Source organism: Bufo bufo, chromosome 9 (genome assembly GCF_905171765.1).
Source record: "Bufo bufo chromosome 9, aBufBuf1.1, whole genome shotgun sequence".
NCBI lineage: Eukaryota > Metazoa > Chordata > Amphibia > Anura > Bufonidae > Bufo > Bufo bufo.
Window position 1 is genome coordinate 212,430,069 of NC_053397.1, and position 19,645 is coordinate 212,449,713.

General features: G+C 44.1%; 1 protein-coding gene across 2 annotated transcripts; it reads right to left on the reverse strand.

Annotated features, from left to right (window-relative positions):
- Positions 1 to 1,313: 1,313 nt before the first annotated feature.
- LHX8 (LIM homeobox 8) lies at positions 1,314 to 19,394 on the reverse strand. Of its 2 annotated transcripts, XM_040407534.1 has the most exons (9): positions 19,266 to 19,394; positions 16,016 to 16,087; positions 12,340 to 12,507; positions 5,772 to 5,893; positions 4,640 to 4,860; positions 4,437 to 4,540; positions 4,115 to 4,210; positions 2,998 to 3,181; positions 1,314 to 1,531 (listed from the first exon to the last, which is right to left on the reverse strand). In XM_040407534.1, the coding sequence occupies exons 1-9, from the start codon at positions 19,338 to 19,340 to the stop codon at positions 1,455 to 1,457; spliced, it is 1,119 nt and encodes a 372-aa protein (XP_040263468.1). In that variant the 5' UTR covers positions 19,341 to 19,394; the 3' UTR covers positions 1,314 to 1,454. The 2 variants fall into 2 exon arrangements, with proteins under 2 accessions (XP_040263468.1, XP_040263469.1); XM_040407535.1 differs by lacking the exon at positions 16,016 to 16,087 and having other exon boundaries at positions 19,266 to 19,380.
- Positions 19,395 to 19,645: the final 251 nt, after the last annotated feature.

Here is a 19,645-nt window from a genome sequence, read left to right on the forward strand (position 1 = left end):
TCTACTATGTACAAATAAAATGACACAGTTCTCACGAATGGCGTACGTTGCACCACTCGCCTCTTTAAAGTCCCGCCGTTTCAGCGCCTGGAAGGGACGAGATCACAGTCCGCAGCACCAGCATGCCACGATCTCTCGCAACCTCCGTGACCAGTAATTGGCTGCTGCTGTCACGGGACCTCAACACTTCTGAAATGGCCGGGACAGGAACCACGGAAAAGCAGGACTTGACACGGGAGTGGTTTGTTTTTTGTGTGGACACTTCCTGTCTGGGCTTTAGGAGAAGCTGAGCAGATTGATACATATTTTTTGGGGGAAAAGATTTAGTAAAACTTGTATTTAATATATTTATCTCTCTGTGAATACCTATTGGTACAGGAGGAAGGAGATACTGTGTGCATAGAGATAGCCGTCAATCACTGATAACTCCTCCTTCGTGTACCGACAGCCGTTAGAAAAAGCAAATCCATAACTATAAAAATTACAGGTTTTACTGAATCTCTTTCCATAAATCTATACAGTATATTAATCTGCTCGGCTCCTGCTCTATAACATGGCGAGTTCAGATTGCATTGCATTTCGGGGTGACAGGTCCTCTTAAAAATCCTGCATTTGTCCCTACAGCCAACTGACTTAAAGACCTATGTGATGCTTCATTCCCCCCTGTGGTGGCGCTGCAGGATAACTGAACGCTGCGATCACTGGGGATCCCAGCAGCCAAACATGAGATCCGTTATCAGCTGACCCATTTAACATAAGGTCCAAAGGGTGCAACCCGATGAGACCAGACCTCATACATTTCCATTCCATACAGCTGAGACTTGAGCAGGATGTAATCAAAGCTTTATTCAATTTGCTTGAAAAGAACAAAAAAAAAAAAAAAAAAAAAAAAAAAAAATATTAATAATATATATAAAACAAAAATATATATATATCCAACTGAATTTTGTCAGTTCACATATGGAAAAAACATATTCAGAACTGTTAAAGCAAATCAAAATACATATGCACTTTTTGTAATAATTTACAGATACATACAAATGAAAAATACAATTTCACAAAAAAATTGTAAACTTTTTTGCACACTTGTCAGTCCTTTTTTTTCTTCTTTTTGGCAAAGTGCTCTCTCGATGACAAATAAATAAACAGACAACTAAGTTTGGACTAATTCCAGACAGTACAAAAAAAAAAAAAACGCGCGAGTCAGAAACTTAGTGGCGCAATAATACTTATAGGACGGGGAGGCGCAGCGACGCGGTCATTGGTGGATGTGGTGGTGGCGGCTCCGGTATGGAGGGACACAGGAGCTGCAGGTCAGGTACTTCAGCATAGAAAGGAGTTATAAAAATAGCTAATGATCTTCATTCTATTTTATACACAAATGACTCCCGATTTTTTTGTTTTCTCACCCAAACATTTACATTCTTGGAAATACAAAGAAACCGAAGTGAAGTTTATGCGTGACTTATAGGTAGCTGTGCCATGGAGTGGGGCAGGAGTGACTGAAGACCAAGAGGCGTTGGAGAGTGAGCTGAAGAGAGAAGAAGAAGAAGAAGATGGGAGTTACGTTATATACAAGACCCAGAAACCTTGAGGAGCAACGAAGGGGAAACACTTAAAATGATCCAATAGGATCTTGTAGGTGTTGTACGTTTCTGGACCCTACAACGAAAAGGTCTCCCTATGGAGATCAAGCCCCTTTATCACTGGAAATCTTTACACAGACAAATTTTCAAAGTTCACTAAATAGAATAAAATAAAAAAAAAGGGTCAATAATCCCCTACTGCAGGCATCCTTAACCTGCGGCCCTCCAGCTGTTGCAAAACTACAACTCCCAGCATGCCCGAACAGCTTACAGCCATCAGCAGGGCATTGTGGGAGTTGTAGTTTTACAACGGCTGGAATGCCGCAGGTTGAGCATGCCTGAACTATTGCATCACAGACATCATCCTGATGCTAGGTGGGACAGAGCCCAATACAGGCCATGCAGATTTGGTCATCCTCAATTTTACCTGAAGTATGCAGTAACCTTATCTTTGGCGATTTGGGGGAATTGTTGGAATTCTTCACCTCCCGGGTCAATATATTCACAATTATGATCTACACATTATGCCGACAAAACCTAAAGACTAGTTCAGGCATGCTCAACCTGCGGCCCTCCAGCTGTTGCAAAACTACAACTCCCATCATGCCCTGCTGTAGGCTGTCCGGGCATGCTGGGAGTTGTAGTTTTGCAACAGCTGGAGGGCCGCAGGTTGGTCATCCCTGAACTTCCTCTAGTATACTGCCCCTAAACGGTCACCAGATCTTCCAAAAGCCACCGCAAAGGCCCTTCATACATGTTATACTATTGGCGCCCAACCCTACCGTTTCCAGTGGGACCAGCCAAGACACTAATGTTTATGAGGGGCTTCAGACTGTCCCTCAACTGAAGGGAAAGAAAAATCGGGCGTGTCGCCTTTTTGTTCACCCAGGAGATAAACCACCAGATGTATCCGGCAGCAGCTTTCTCTTCTCTCCCCAAGAAGAAAGCATACCAGCTTGCCTATAGGGGAGTCGGGAGAGAATCATGGACATTGGCACCAGTCCGTTCTGGTCTCCATTATTGGGTCGACCTGCTCCCCCGCAGATCTAGAGATAATGGCTTTACTGAGACTGGAATCCAGAGTCGGAGTCCTTTTATTCAATCAACCCTGAAAACTCTAAAACTTTGCAAACTCTGGACCCAGGTGCCTCAATAAACTGGACTTTCTGCCACCAGAGACTTAAAAGGGGTTAGCCCATCTCAGACATTGCTGGGATATGCTATCAGATAGAAGGTCTTAGAGATGGGAGCCACACCTGAGATTGCTGGCATATCCTAGTGATATGCAATCCATGTCTGAGACTGGAATAACCCTTTAAGTCCTACAACAATGGAGATTTTGACAAGCAATTTCTCGATATGGATCTCTACAGGTTCTGGCTAGCAATGCAAATGAAATACCGCTACTTACCATCCATGTAGCTGTGCAAGGCAGTTAGCATGGGCCCGTCTTGAGGTACGTATGCAGAGTAGGTCATTTCATCCATCATTGGTGGAGAAAGCCTTGAGGACTGAATGGCTGTGATTGGTGCAGTTGAGGAGTGTGTCGGACTGACGTGCTTCTTGTGACGAGCTCTACAATTCTGGAACCAGACCTGGGAAAAATCGAACATTAAGTAAATTTAGGTGCAGTGGAGAGAAGTATAAAGCACAAAGAAGCTGAACAAGCATGCAGCAGAAGTCAAAACCAGGTAAACTGCAACTTTCCAAAATTTCTGCAATGGCCTGCTCTCAGTTACTAAGCATGCACGAGAAGAGTCACAGATTGGACTGTCACCTGTCACTGCATTCAATCAAGTTATCATATAACAAGCATCTGCACTGCAGACGTTGTAGGAGATATAGAAATATTGGGGCAGATAGTTTAATCCTGTAGATGGCATAAATGTACACAGGCTGCAGCAAATGTATTACACCTCCTCCTAACTGCTCAGCAGAGTTTCTAAAATCCATGAATGCAAGCCACCAGGGAAAGCTATATAAACAGTGAGACAGCAGAATAGTGAGTGCAGCTCTGGAGTATAATACAGGATGTAACTCAGGATCAGTACAGGATAAGTAATGTAATGTATGTGCACAGTGACTGCACCAGCAGAATAGTGAGTGCAGCTCTGGAGTATATCACAGAATGTAACTCAGGATCAGTACAGGATAAGTAATGTAATATATATATACACACATACAAACGCAAAAACACAAATGCAATAGCACTCTGCACCAGCAGAATAGTGAGTGCAGCTCTGGAGTATAATACAGGATGAAACTCAGGATCAGTACAGGATAAGTAATGTAATGCATGTACACAGTGACTCCACCAGCAGAATGGTGAGTGCAGCTCCGGAGTATAATACAGGATGTATCTCAGTACAGTATAATGTAATGCATGTATACAGTGACTCCACCAGTAGCATAATACTAGACACAAGGTGAGGATTCACTAACTGTATATAATGTGTAATCTTGAGGCCACATAGCAAAAGGCAGAATATTATAGTCCACCTCATCTGCTCAGTTCAGCAGTCCATTACCTGTATAACACGCCGACTAAGCCCCGTCCTTTCTGACAACTTTTGTAGTGTTTGTGCGTCAGGGTTGTTGTCTTGAGCAAACTGTGCTTGCATAACCTTTAAATGAGAAAAAAAAATAATAATAATCATTTTCAGTTCGGTAGAAAAACAGCGACAATTCCCCATGCTGGGTCTGTGCAGGTCATAAGATGTATGGCTGTATATATTATATAAGTGCTAACCGTACATACACAGTTGCTACCATGACAACACTTCCTGGCAATCCTTGCATCTTAATTACGCTATTTACCTGATGTATACAGAGAGCCCCACAGTAACTTACTTGCAGTTGGTCTGCAGTGAAACTTGTCCGGGCCCTCTTCGCTGGTTTCGGTTGATTAATATCCTGCTCTGTCAACAAAGCCCCTTCCACACTAACCCGATTCCCTGAAAAAGAAAAAAAAAAAGAAAAAAAAAATCTAATTGACATTTTTGATGCATTACATAATACCCAGTCGTGCAGCACAGCGGGGAGGAAGCACGCACCGTTTTCCACTGCTCTCTTTAGGTTATCCAGCATACAGTCGTAATGCACGCGGCAGAGCACCTTCTCTTCCACCAGAGCAAACTCTTCCCCCGTGGAAAGCTGTCTCTTGCAGGAGTAGCAGGCAAAGCACGCTAAGTGGTAGACATTGCCCTTCGCTCGTCTCACCCAGTCTGTGGAATGGATGTGTCTGCCGCAACGTGAGCACCGCGTTCCGTATCGCCTTGGATGACAAAACCAATAGAAAGAAGCTCACTCCACCATACATTAGGGCGTGCAAAATTAAAAATACACCAAAAACATAGGCCCAGATTTACTACTGCGTCTACCCCTAGAAACTGCACTCCCCCCCCCCCCCCCCCCCCCCCTCACCGACTCAGAGTACGCCAACTAAAAATTTTAAAATATAGTTAGATAAAAGTGTCTGCACCACATGTATCACAGGGGCTCAGGCTGCATGATACGTCTGGTGCAGGTCTAGACAGCCGGTCTATGGTTACGCCATCTACAGGATTAGCAAATCTGGGCCAGACTTTATAGAACATGCATTATTTTTAACACCACAAAGTAGAATTTCCCTTTCCCCAAATAATCTTTAAATACCCTACAAGGGCTTTGAGCATATAGAGAAGCAGAAGTTACCCTTCTCCATTAGCAAATATGTAAAGCAATCACTGTGGAGGACCCAGTATTGTAATGCCTCATATCACCTGTGGAGGCAGTGCAGAGAAAATGAAAACATGCTCCAAAGTACAATTAATCTTTCGGGACATACGGTGATCAGCCCAATATAAGAAGGACCCATCTAACATACAAAATACAGATCCCTTTATCAAGGTGCAAGCTGGCCAACATTTGTCCTCACTGGGGGGCTGCAATGTGCAAAACACAAACATCACACAAAACGTAGGGAGAGATTTATCAAAACTGGTGCCTAGTGGGAGACTGTACCCAGAGCAACCAATCAGGCACCGAAACACACCACCACTTTTCCCTTTGCACCATTATTGGTAAATCTTCCCACTGTGGGATCAGAACCTGAACAAGCAGAGAATGTAAAGTACGAACACAACGTGGCAAACACATAGAAACTGACAGTGACACGGATGTAATGAATACATACATGAATAGTACCTAAAATAATCAAGTTTGCAGAATATGTCTTTATCTTTGATGTAGCAGCTGGTATGCCTCCCCAGGGACGTCCGGCACACACTACAGGACAGACAGCGCACGTGCCAGCACAGGTCATTTACCTGCAGGGAAAGAAAGTCCTCGGTTAACCAAGATTCTGGGCAGAAAATGCATCAGGATCCGACATCAGACAGAAGCATCTTACTGCTGGCCGTGGGGTCGCACAATATTAAGGATCCCTGTGGAAGATGGCGCTACAGCGGGCCCCGGCAGCCAAGACTTGAGACCACCATGGATGTTAATATTTAATATTGCATAGTCTGGTTACTAGATTTTATATACGGATTCATTATTTAGTCACCAAGTTATTATAGTATATTTTTGTGCAGTGGTGGGGGCACCATACAGAACAGATATTGAGACAACATTATTTTGGCATCATAGAGCATTAGTGTTGAGCGAACTTCTGTTTTCAAGTTCCGTGTACAAGGTTCACATTATCTAAGAACGCCGTTATGGTCCGTGGTAGCAGAATCTATACGCTGAACTTCAAAACAGAAGTCCGCTCATCCCTATATAGCATTTGTATACTGTATGGCAGTACCCGCTGTGGAGGGGGGGCACTAGCCAACATAAAGCCGGCCACAGATCTATACAATCTATAGATCACACATCACTAGGCCATAACTGCAGTGCACGCCAGACCCCATTGACTTATATGGGGTTTGTTAGCATTGATCAAGGCTTCCAACTCTTTGCCAAAAACTAGTATTGCATGCAGCCCTGTATTTTACATCAAATAGGATAGAATATGCGACGGAGGTGTGAACACAACCTTACATAAAATTTTTAAAAAATTATATTATAATATATATATACAGATTTCAGATGTGTATATTCATATATATGGGGGGGGGGGGGGGGGGGGGTGACAACCTGTTGGTTAAACCTTAATATTGTGGAGAGAATTGGGACAACATTTTTGGCATCTTCCCTAAATTAAAAATATATATATTAATTTAGGGAAGATGCCAAAAATGTTGTCCCAATTCTCTCCACAATATTAAGGTTTAACCAACAGGTTGTCCCCCCCGTCTTCCCCCCCATATATATGAATATACACATCTGAAATCTAAGTTTGGCGCCAGGTTCCCAGGTTAGGACATTTGCCTCTAGAACTCACATACCGCATTATACACGGAGCAAAAAGGTGCAATACACAAGAATATCAGTCTACCGGATTATAATACTATATAATCACACGCTGCAAATATAGACAGACTCCTAGAAATATGGAGAGAGACTGGAATCACAACTCCACAGACACTAGTCCAGGACGACCTCCGCGCTCTTTATAAAAAGTCTGTTTTGTAATGACCGGATATCGCCATTTTGCGTCCAGAACATCCAACCCACATGAATCATTGAAAATCATATTTTGGAAAAAGTTTCCAAAGCGTTTTAACATGACGAGTTCAGATGCTAGGCAGTATTTCCCCTGACACCCACTCTGACGTGCGAGTCGGGCTGAATGTGGTCATCCTGCTGAACCGTGCAGTAAACTAGCCGTTCACAAACACACGTGTCGAAGGGTCGAAACTGCAATATCATCACGAGTTGTGCCAACTGGCAATAACGTACTGTACTGTGCATAAATTTGCCGTTTTACATAGGACTGCAAGTCAACTGTTGCATTATCTAGCACAGTACAAAAATAATGCAGACTCAGCGTGACAAATTCAGCTCTGCTGCATCTGTACACCACAAACCTGAGATTACCCAGCAAAAAAAAAAATATATATTATAAATTACATATATTACAATATATACATTTTATAGTGCCATGTATTTGCACATCTATATAATATACAGTACACAAGAGGAGGCAGCCTACAGAATGTGCACGTTGTATGGTGGAGCTCCGCATCCCCCATACGGAGCCTCCTGTTTATTTATACATGCTGGAATGTATGCAGCTATTTAGATGCCAGAAGGAACAGATTTGGAATTATGTTCAATTTCATTATCGCTGGACATGAGGACTAGGACCGGAGATGCACACAGTAAAGCGGTGGGCTCAATCCTTAGAGGGGCTGTCTGCTCTGAACATACAAATACCCTCAACAAATCCATTGATTAATGGGTGCCCCGCCGCCGGAAACCCCAGCAATCAGCTATAAGTCACGGGGGTACCCAGCATGTCACTGCAGCGCCACCACAGGGAGAATGAAGCATTGCACAGTTCCCAAAGCATAATGCCTGGTCCTCTACAGGGAGACATGCTGTTTGCAGTCGTTGGAGGGGTCAATTAAATGGGTATTCCAGCATTTTAATATTGATAATCTCCAGCTGTGGTGAAACTACGACTCCCAGCATGCTCCATTCATTTCTGTGGAGTTTTGAGTACAGCCAAGCGAGTGCGCATCTTGGGAGTTGTAGTTTCACCACAGCTGGAGTGCCGGAGGTTAGCCATCACATGTCTAGGTCATCAATATCAGATTGGTTACAATCAGCTGATCCAGAGTAGCCAGATAGGTGGGGAGGGGGGTCAACCTACACTCATCAAATACCGATCATTATAACCAGGACAGGCCATCAATATTGTATTTGAACATGGGTTGTCCAAACCAGGGAACTGCACAAATTCCATAGAAATGGCAGAACAAGCTGAATTCTATCAGGATTCACATAGAACACAGTTCTAGGGGTACGGCCACATGGTCAGGTTTCGGGATTCCGTTTTGGAAGCCAGAATCAGGAGTGGATCATAAAAGGAGAGAAAGTAGAAAGGACAGGTACGACTTCTCTTTTTTGAATCCACTCCTGGTTTTGGCTTCCAAAAGTGCATTAGGAAACCTGACCGTGTGGCCATACCCTAAGGCTGGGTTCCCACCTGAGCATTTTACAGCGCGTACGAACGCGCTGCAAAACGCCCTACGCCCCAAGAAGTACAGGAGCTTTTTGGGGGCGTATGGTCGTGCGTTCCCGTACATAGACTTCCGGGAACGCGCGACTAGGGGCGTTGAATGTTGCCGGAGCCGCGTCTGTAATCGCGCATACAGAGCGCTCCTTCGGTACGCTCAAGTGTGAACCCAGCGTTAAGGGTAAAATGACCATTTCAGCTCTGCTATACAAGTATATTCAGATACGGAAGGGTATGGACAGCAAGCCATAAAGCCATAAAGTTCAGGTAATGCAAAATGTTCAAAGTGGTAGGAGCTAGGGGTGAGCGATATGGCCTAAAATCTATATTGCGATATAATTTAAAGCATGTGCTATATATTATTTTCTTCTGTATGTATACAAAAAATACAAATGAATAAACATTGCAAGAAATTTCATCAGCCCCATGGCATTTGCCATCAGTCAGCGTCAGCCCCATGGCATTTGCCAATTGCCATCATCAGACATGTCCCCCAGAGCCAGTGCCATCAGCCCCATGGCATTTGCCATCATCAGACATGTGTCCCCCCTGCTATATATTCAGACAGAGCAGCCGGTCTCAGTGCCATCAGAAGATGATCAGGTTCCGGCCATCCTTTGCAAAATAATCCTTTCCTTATCCACTCCCCCCCCCCAACCCCGATCCTCCAGCAAGAGTCCCCGTCCCCCCACAAGAGTCGCTGTTATTATACTTACCTTTCCTGCAGGGTGCTCGGCAGCGGCCGGCTAATGGAGTCCGCAGATGTGGCATCTTCTTCAAGCACTGGGCGGGCTGACGCTGTGTGCACGCCGGCCCTGGCCAGTACAGCGCGGTGCGGAGTCGGGAGGCCAAGGAGCGGTGAGCCAGAAGCTTCTGCGCAATCATTCACCCCCGCTCCGTATAGGCGATATACACAAAATCCATATCGTGGCACATATCATATCGCCAATATCGCCCACCCCTAATAGGAGCTTCTGGTGCCCTCTGTGGGCGACCTTAAATTCAGTCCTTTCCTACTGCCAGTCAAGTAATAGACGGGTCTGAAAGCTTTATGTGTCCGATAGATGGCATGAAGAAACGAGAGAGCTCAAGCCTCCAGATGTGACCGTGAGCGACTGGTACCAAGTAATGAGAGGGTCATGGATCTCGTGGACAGGGGCCGTGCCCAGGAGAGCAGCACCAGGACATTGAAGATTACAGCAGTGGATGCCAGGCAGTCTATTCTTGGTGTGGCACTGATGCCAGGACGTTTTGCTTTTGCTACATGTAAACCAATGATAATATGGTGTAACACCACAAAGTCGGGCTCCATTCACACCAGGTTTGGGCGCGGTTCTGTGGGGCAGATGTATGCCAAACCTGCTTCCTTTTGGCACAAGTCAGGCAGTTACCGGCTGCCGTGCTCCAACAGTCACAAAAAATGTAATTCTGCTTAATACGAGGATGAAGAAAAAACAGGATACAAAGTATAAAATCGACTAAAGAGGAATCTTCAATTTTCCCCCAACACGACCAATCAGCTTTGGACTATTAGAAACCGCTCCAAAACAGCAAACGATTTGCCACAAGACTTTCCCAGACAACGTTATCCTCTTCGAAGCAAAACTGGGTTATAGATAATAAAACCTTGCAAAAAGCCTTGATCTGCCATGAGACGACTGCCCACAATTAAAGGGACACCAATAATCCTCAAAACGTCAAACTTCAGTAGTTTGTTGGGAAGTTGAGTCTATTATTCCCTGGCATCAGCTGACAGTAATGTGCTATTAGGACTCCTTCAAACTATTTTGAAGTGGTGTTTTTTCAAGCAAAAAAACTATTTAAAAAAAAATGCCTGACTTGATCAGTGTTTTTGTAATATTTTTGAGGAGTTTTTGGTCATATAGTGAATTTTGCCACATGGCTTTTTAAATTTATTATGTCACTTTATCTCTAGAGATGTATGGGAAAAAGCACTGATTATTTTAAAAAAGTAAAAAATATATATATATATATATATATATATATATATATATATATATATATATATATATATATATATATATATATATATATATATTTTTTACTTTTTTAAAATATATATATATATATATATATATATATATATATATATATATATTTTTTTTTTTTTAAAAATACACTATCCGCCATTAAAAGATGCCAATGCATTGCACATGCATATTTTTTTTAAAAGGAGGGGGAAAAAAAAAGGGGAAAAAAATTAAAATAATAATCTATAGGAGAAAAAAAAAAATTGGCATTCCAAAAAAACTGAATCAGCTGCTATTTGAAAACAAACCATAATGGACCGCACCTCTAAAATGAGCTACAAAAAATAAAATAAAATAAAAATTTATATGTCTGTTTGTCCTGCATTTCCTGTAATATCTGGACTTGGCAGTTCTGGCTTAAAGGCGCAAAAAAAATATAAAATGCACCGAAACCTATAAAACACTAAAAAAAAATAAAACCCTCTGTGCGGCACCAGTCTTATGCCAGCTCCTCCCCCAGCCTTTCAGAGCCCATACATTATAATGATAGGGTGAACTCCCTCCACAATCACTTTCTCTCACGCTCAGTCCCGAGTCCTGCAGAAGGTCAGGCTCAGCCTCTCCTATAGGTTCCTGTATCTTCTGCACACGTCGCCATCCTGTGCCCCTAGGAATGCCGCACCTTCCCTCACTATTGCCAATTACAATTTATTTCTTCCATCACCAGGAAAACATATTTGCAACCTAATTGGGCCTTAAAGGGGCACTCCGGCTTCACAAGACTGGAGGTATATCAGATTGGCGGTGTCAGACTCTCTGCAGGCGGTCTACATAGTAGCGGCGATGCAGCACTCGCATCCATTTCCCTCCAAGCAGCTGATCGGCAGGGGGTGCAAAGAGTCAATAGATCTGAATGTTATACCTTATCAGGGCATGCTAGGAGTTGTAGTTCTGCAACAGCCGGACAGCTACAGGTGGTAGAAATATGGACCATATATCCTGCCTCTAAGTGGTTATAGCACCTATGTGGTGGAATGGATTGTGGGGAAATTTACACAGGGCTTCCCCTTCCATTGGCACCATAACGTGGCAGGAGGAAAAACAAGGGCTGGACCCAACAGGACGGGAAATCTAAATCGCATTAACCAGCACCAGGACCTCCCTCTACATATTCTAATAAGGCCTCTTTCACACGAAACAACGGAAACAAAAAACGGAACGGCGGATCCGTTTAAAACGGACCGCAAAACACTGAAAAAGCCATACGGTCGTGTGAAAGAGGCCTAAGTCTGTTCTCTCTGGCAGATCCCACTTTGCATATTATTTTGCCACCGAGTCTCCACACACAGCCAAGTCGCCGTAAAGAAAGCCAGTACTTTCCCCTCCAGGGGTGGGCGACCTACGGCACTCCAGCTGTTGTGAAACTACAATTCCCAGCATGCTCCATTTATTTCTATGGGTTTTCTGAGAACAGCAGAGCAAGTATGCCTGCTGGGAGTTGTAGCTTCACAACAGCTGGACTGCCGCAGGCTGCCCACCACTGCAAGCTATTCCATAAAACATACATTGCTGGGAACCAAGATCACCAAAAAATAAAAACCCGTTGCTTCAACCAGAGAGAGCTCCAACGTCTACCGAGCGCAGCACATCTTACCTTGAGCAGGTATTTATCTACAATTTCCATCCCGCAGCTGCTACAGACACTTTTCCCTTGTGTGTGGCCTGAAGAAGGCATGGAACGAGGAGAGGACGACGACACTGGAGACAGAGGGGCTGACGAACAAGAATCCTCGTCCAGCGCTGCCCCGGGGCTTCCCTGAAGCTGCAAGGAGACGAGAGGGAGAAGACGTCAGCAAGACTTAAGATGCAGTGCGACATCTATTACGTACTGCAACATTGTGACATGTTCTAGACTGCGACATCTGCCAAGAAAAAAAAAAAAAGCACACTATACATGCGCACGTACACACACGGCTCCAACACAGTGAGCGCTTTCAGCAGTTTAGCACAAGATGTGACTACAGATGTAGCAGAGTTAACAGTCACACCCTGCTACATCCGTAGTACAATCCCCAGGGAATACGGGCTGAAGACGTGACCAAGAAAGGTACAGGCAAGGCCTCATTCACACGACTATTTTCCATGGTATTTTGCAGGTAGCACGCAAACCCATTCATTTCAATGGGCCAGAAAAATAAAAATAACGGACGGCACAGTCGTCGCCCGTGCGCTGTCCGCATCCCTGCCATCGATAGACCACATCTTATTCCGGTCCACGATGCGAATAAGAACAACAGTCATTTCTACCGACCGAACGCAGACTGAAGGAATCCATCTTTTGCAGACGGAAATACAGTCGTGTGCATGAGGCCTGAACTTAAAGGGGGAAGGAACCTAGGGACCAGTATCCACCAGTCAAGACCAGTGGTTGCCCCCTCAGCGAGGACACCAGACACGGCAAAGCTACAACTCCTAACACACTGAGAGTTGTAGTAGTTTCACAACAGTGAGAGTCGTACTGCATATTTTGGGACAGAGTTAGTGGTCGCCATGAGATACAATTTAATCAGATGTTACATTCGGGACAGTCCGAGCGACGACCTCAACCACACTAGAAGGTAAAATAAAATAATAATGAAGCGTCCGCCGGGTGTCACAAATGGGACACATCCATCGCTGACAGATCAGAGGAGGAATCAATAGAAACCAGTCACCGAAACCCGTCACACGGCCTCATGTGGTCTTACATAGGACTGCAGCCACGTCCCCCCAGCTCTCTGCGCACTACACCGCTCATCTGCAGGAAGTGCATGAACAGGACAGGGGTAGACAAGGCTGCACTACCTCTGACCTAGACGAGGCTGCACTACCTCTGACCTAGACCTCCCAGGTGTCCCTCTTTTGGGAGGGGACGGTCCCTACTTTTGACCGAAAGTCCCCCCCCTTTTTCATCTGATGTAAATTTAGTAATGCAAATCTACACAATACTGATTGAGGCCTCTTTCACACTAACGTATGGCTATTTCAGTGTTTGGCAATCCGTTTTTCACGGATCCGTTGTTCCGTTTTTTTGTTTCCATTCCGTTTTTCCGTATGGCATATACAGTAATTACATAGAAAAAAATTGGGCTGGGCATAAAATTTTCAATAGATGGTTCCGCAAAAACGGAACGGATACGGAAGACATACGGATGCATTTCCGTATGTGTTCCGTTTTTTTTGCGGACCCATTGACTTGAATGGAGCCACGGAACGTGATTTGCGGGCAATAGGACATGTTCTATCTTTTGACGGAACGGAAATACGGAAACGGAATGCATATGGAGTACATTCCGTTTTTTTTTGCAGGCCCATTGAAATTAATGGTTCCGTATACAGAACGCAAAAAACGGCCCGCAAAACGGAAAAGAAAAAAACAGTAGTGTGAAAGAGGCCTGGGAAAGTGTCAGGTTCCTGTCTGTGCGTCAGAGCCGCCTTGTAGATCATTTCATTATCTGATGCAATTTGGATTTTTCACATTTTTGTTCTATTGTGTAGAAGAAAAACCTATTCAAGTCTGTAAAACGCCAGGAAAAACGGACCATAAGTGTCCCTCTCCGAGGTGTGGATGTGCGTGAACTGCCCCTTAGGCCACGATAAAACCAGAAGTAGGTCCAGAACACGTCAGAGGCTCCGATCTCTCCATTAGGCCTCATGCACACGGCCATTGCTTTGGTCCGGATCAGAGCCGCAGTTTTGGCTGCTCGGATGCGGACCCATTCACTTCAATGGGGCCGCAAAAGATGCGGACAGCACTCCGTGTGCTGTCCGCATCCTTTGCTCTGTTCTGTGGCCCCGCAAAAAAATAAATAAAAAATTATATATCTCCTGTGCTATTTTTGCCCGTTTTGCAGACAAGAATAGGCAGTTCTATCAATGGCTGTCCGTGCTGTTCCGCAAATTGCAGAACGCACACGGACGCAGTATGCGTTTTGCAGATCTGCAGTTTGCGGACCGCAAAACACACAACGGTCGTGTGCATGAGGCCTTCTACGTCTTCTCTGTACTTTTCTCTCCACGGATGTAGAATACACAGGACACTGATGCAGCAGAGTCGAGTCAGTCAGCTTAATATGTGACCTGTAGTTTTAACTGTGGAGTCATCTCCAGGGAGGGGGAGGGGGGATTTATATATATTTTGTGCTGCATCATTGTGAATATATATATATATATATGAGTAGGCGTTTGTACCGAATATGTGTATATGCTATTAGTGTGGTGTAATATATATATAGTACAAACACCTCATTTATACAGTATATACATATATATCACATACACAGTACAAATACCATATACAGACATTTCTATACTATAGATATCGGCTAGAGGCGGCTCCTGTGGCTTTATATCTTCTCCCCCAAGATGGCCGGACCATCGGACATAACAAGCACTGCTACCTTCTGTGTCACCCCTATCCCCTCATAGATTGTAAGCTCTTGTGAGCAGGGCCCTCATTCCTCTTGTTGTAATTATCGACTTGTCTGTTGCTGTTATTTCTGACTGTTTGTACATGAACCTCTGAACTGTAAGGCGCTGCGGAATATGTTGGCGCTATAGAAATATATATATATATGACACACAGACAATATACATTATATACACCTACCTATAGAATGTCATCTATACCCAGGTGATGCCTACACACACACACACTAGAAATATTATCTACACAGACAAATGTCGTTTACAAACATTCCTACACCTATGTACAGTACACACAAAATACAGATGTAGCAGAGGTGAGGTCATCACTGAACTGCAGTGAAGTTTTGTGACCCCAGAGCCTGGATGAGAGGAGGATCCTGCTGGAAATGTGGCTGCACCAAGAGCAATGTCCACTATAATACACATGTAGATCTCACACACACACATGTAGATCACAGGACACACACACACACACACGTAGCTGAAGATGCTGCAGTCCAGGAGCTGCTGTCAGCTCTGCCCAGCCTGCAGGCAGCCAGGACCCGGGCATGCCCCCTGCTGCCCCGCACTCACCAGGCTGCCCCCTGCTGCCCCGCACTCACCAGGCTGCCCTCTGCTGCCCCGCACTCACCAGGCTGCCCCCTGCTGCCCCGCACTCACCAGGCTGCCCCCTGCTGCCCCGCACTCACCAGGCTGCCCCCTGCTGCCCCGCACTCACCAGGCTGCCCCCTGCTGCCCCGCACTCACCAGGCTGCCCCCTGCTGCCCCGCACTCACCAGGCTGCCCCCTCCTGCCCCGCACTCACCAGGCTGCCCCCTGCTGCCCCGCACTCACCAGGCTGCCCCCTGCTGCCCCGCACTCACCAGGCTGCCCTCGCGGCTCCGGCCCATGCTCAGCGCTGCTCCCCCGCACTCCTCCGACATAAGGGACGTAAACTGTGAGGAAAGAGGGACGAGAGGGTGAGATTCCGGGCGTGCAACCCCCACTCCACACCCGCCAGACAGACAGGTGACAGTCGCCCACGCCCCTGTTTTCAAGCGCCGTGTAACCCCTGGCGTGCCGCGACCTTACATCACTCAGAGCGTGGGGCGCCCGGACCTCGTGCGCCCTGCGCCGCCGCCGCCTGCCGCCCCCTGCAGCTGCTGCAGAGTCACAATGCCCCTCCGCCGAGGGAGACCCCTGGAAGGTGAAGAGGTTTCCTAATCGGGCACTCCACTGAAGAATGGTCGCCGGTTGTCAGGCGCTTGGGGACGATTTGAATGAAAATGCAGCAAATTAACCCGAAATCCCCCTTGAGATAAAATGCGCCGGTCCACCTGCCACTGATTACACCGCGCCTCCACCTGGGGATGGGGGTGACCGGGTCATTAGCAGGGCGAGCACAGACCTACAGATGGGGGCGAGCACCAAACCGCATCCTCAGTCCTGTCTGATCAGCCCGACTACTACCTGACAGTCAGGATACAACTGTGCAGCGGGAAAGCAGTACAATATCCATATGACAAAAACCAAAAGACCAGGCTCACTGATGTAGCAGAGCCCAATCTGCACTATTTTATTGCATTAACGCACTGCAGTCCTATGTAAATTATGTTAGCTGTGTCTAGCATTGGTGCATCAGCTCCCTGCAGTCCTACGTAAATGATGTTAGCTGTGTCTAGCATTGGTGCATCAGCTCCCTGCAGTCCTATGTAAATTATGTTAGCTGTGTCTAGCATTGGTGCATCTGCTCCCTGCAGTCCTATGTAAATTATGCTAGCTGTGTCTAGCATTGGTGCATTTGCTCCCTGCAGTCCTATGTAAATTGTACTAGCTGTGTCTAATCAAACTCCGCTCTGCTACATACGGTCACCGCCTGTACACAGATCCATTTATTTCTTACAGTTAGGGGTGTATTCACACGTGGCCGGTTTGTTGCACGCGTTTTTGCAGACATGCACGCACACGCTGCAGTGATTTTAGTTTATCCAGAGACGTCTGCCACATGTGACTGTCCCCTTATAACGAATATTAGTCCAATACATTCCTGTGTATCCCTCCAGCAGGAGAATGGGAGGAGTAGTCCCTGGTGATGGATGGGATACTACAGGGCACCACAACTGTAAATCCGCGGTTTATACTGAACAAATAAGACGTATTCACACACAGTCTATACTAATCCGATCTCACAGCAAACGCCAGCCACCTAACCCTCTATTACTACTCCTGGAAGTTTGCACATTTCCATCCTTCCTTACTGAATTCCGCAGCGGATATTTCCGGGAAATGATTTTAGGACATAATTCCTGCATCAACTTCTCTATAGGGGTTTTATATTTATGCAGCAGAGATTTTTTTATCGGGATCTTTATGAATTTGTATTTCCACAAGTTGGGCGGAAAGTAAAGCATGTGATATAGAGACAGCAATACAAAAAGATTAGATCCAGCATCTACATACACTAGATATAGTATACACAATATATGCACATCTGAGATACATATATATTTTATACTATACACTAGTTCTATAGTATACAAACTAGGTTGGCATGCTGACAGACACAAATACAAACTATGATATATATATATATATATATATATATATACATATACACACACACACATACAAAAATATCTCCTCAACTTTATATATTACTTATGCATTTATATAGAAATATTGTATAGAGCTACAATATGATATACACTAGTTATATAGTATACACAGTCATAAACTTGGTTAGTATACAGATATATACACACACATTTATAGACTGTACACCATACTGACTCTATATACTATGCACGCACATATTTCACTATAAAGTAGAGATCTATATATATATATATACACACACAGTATACAGATCTATACTAACTATATAGAGCAGTCAGACTACAGTGCATGTTCTCTATGCATATAACTAGAGAGATCTAGAAAAGTGGATATAATTCTAGATCCATAATATATATATTTACTGTATATAAACTATGTACACACTTTACACACCTATATATATTTATATAGACCATGTACACATTATACACACACTTACATATAGACTATGTACACACTGTAAAGGGATTTTAAAATATATTTATTACACACATTTATAGACCATGTACACAAAATTAATCTTTATAGTGTGTATAATATATATATATATATATATATATATATATATATATATATTACACAGACTCTGGACACACTATATAGAGAAAATATGTACACATATATACACAGACTATGTTCACACTGTAAAGAAATATATATATATATATATATATATATATATATTACACACATTTAAATAGACCGTGTACACATAAAATTGATGTGTATATATATTATACACAGACTATGTACACACTATAGATATTAAACTATATATACAGATTTATATACACCCCGCACACACTATAAAGATTACATACATAATATACACACACATTTCTATCCACCATGTACACTGTATATGATATACACACACTATACAGATTATATATAATACACACACACTATACAGTATATATATATATATATATATATATAATACACACACATTTCTATCCACCATGTACACACTATATACACTGTATAGGATATACACACACTATACAGATTATATATAATACACACACTTCTATCCACCATGTACACACTATATACACTGTATAGGATACACACACTATATATATATATATATATATATATATATATATATATATATATATATATATATTATACACACACACATTTCTAGCCACCATGTACACACTATATATACTGTATATAATACACACACAATACAGATTATATATATATATATATATATATATATATATATATATATATATATTATATATATATATATTATACACACTTCTATCCACCATGTACACACTATATATACTGTATATGCTATACACACACTATACAGATTATATATATAATATACACACTTCTATCCACCATGTACACACTATATACACTGTATATGATATACACACACTATACAGATTATATATATAATACACACACATTTCTATCCACCATGTACACGCTTCAGATCGGAGGCCCCGAGCTCTGCAGATGTGCTGCTGGCCTCTGCCCAGTTGGAGCTGCCCTCACCTTGTCAGCTGGCACCGCAGGGATATCCTTGTCCTCCAATTTACATAGGAACATCTGCTCGCTCTTCCAATACATGGCCGGCCAGGTGGTTACATCCCATCCAGGAGGCGCTCGGCTCCAGGGGCCCTCAGTCACCCCCAGCCCCGCACTCCCCGACAGTCACTGCCGCTCTCCTCCCAGATGAAAAGTTTTTGTTTGCAAGTGGGAGGAACCAGAGAGCAAAACACAACGCCAGCCGCCGGGCCCCGCCCCCTCCACACACCGGGCCCCGCCCCCTCCACCAGCTGTTGCTGGGGGTCTGCACCAGGACGGGGCCAATGTCACCAGCGCTGAAAACAAATGCAATTACAGACAATGAACATGATTTGTACAAAGCAACT

Bases quoted from the DNA above. Each gene is read 5' to 3' on its own strand.
- LHX8 (XM_040407534.1), bottom strand. From the start codon at position 19,340: ATGTATTGGAAGAGCGAGCAGATGTTCCTATGTAAATTGGAGGACAAG. The intron at 4,861-5,771 runs GTACTATTCATG...TTGTCATCCAAG, and splicing joins TGCAAACTTGATTATTTTAG to GCGATACGGAACGCGGTGCT. The intron at 4,211-4,436 runs GTAAGTTACTGT...TCTCATTTAAAG, and splicing joins TCACTGCAGACCAACTGCAA to GTTATGCAAGCACAGTTTGC.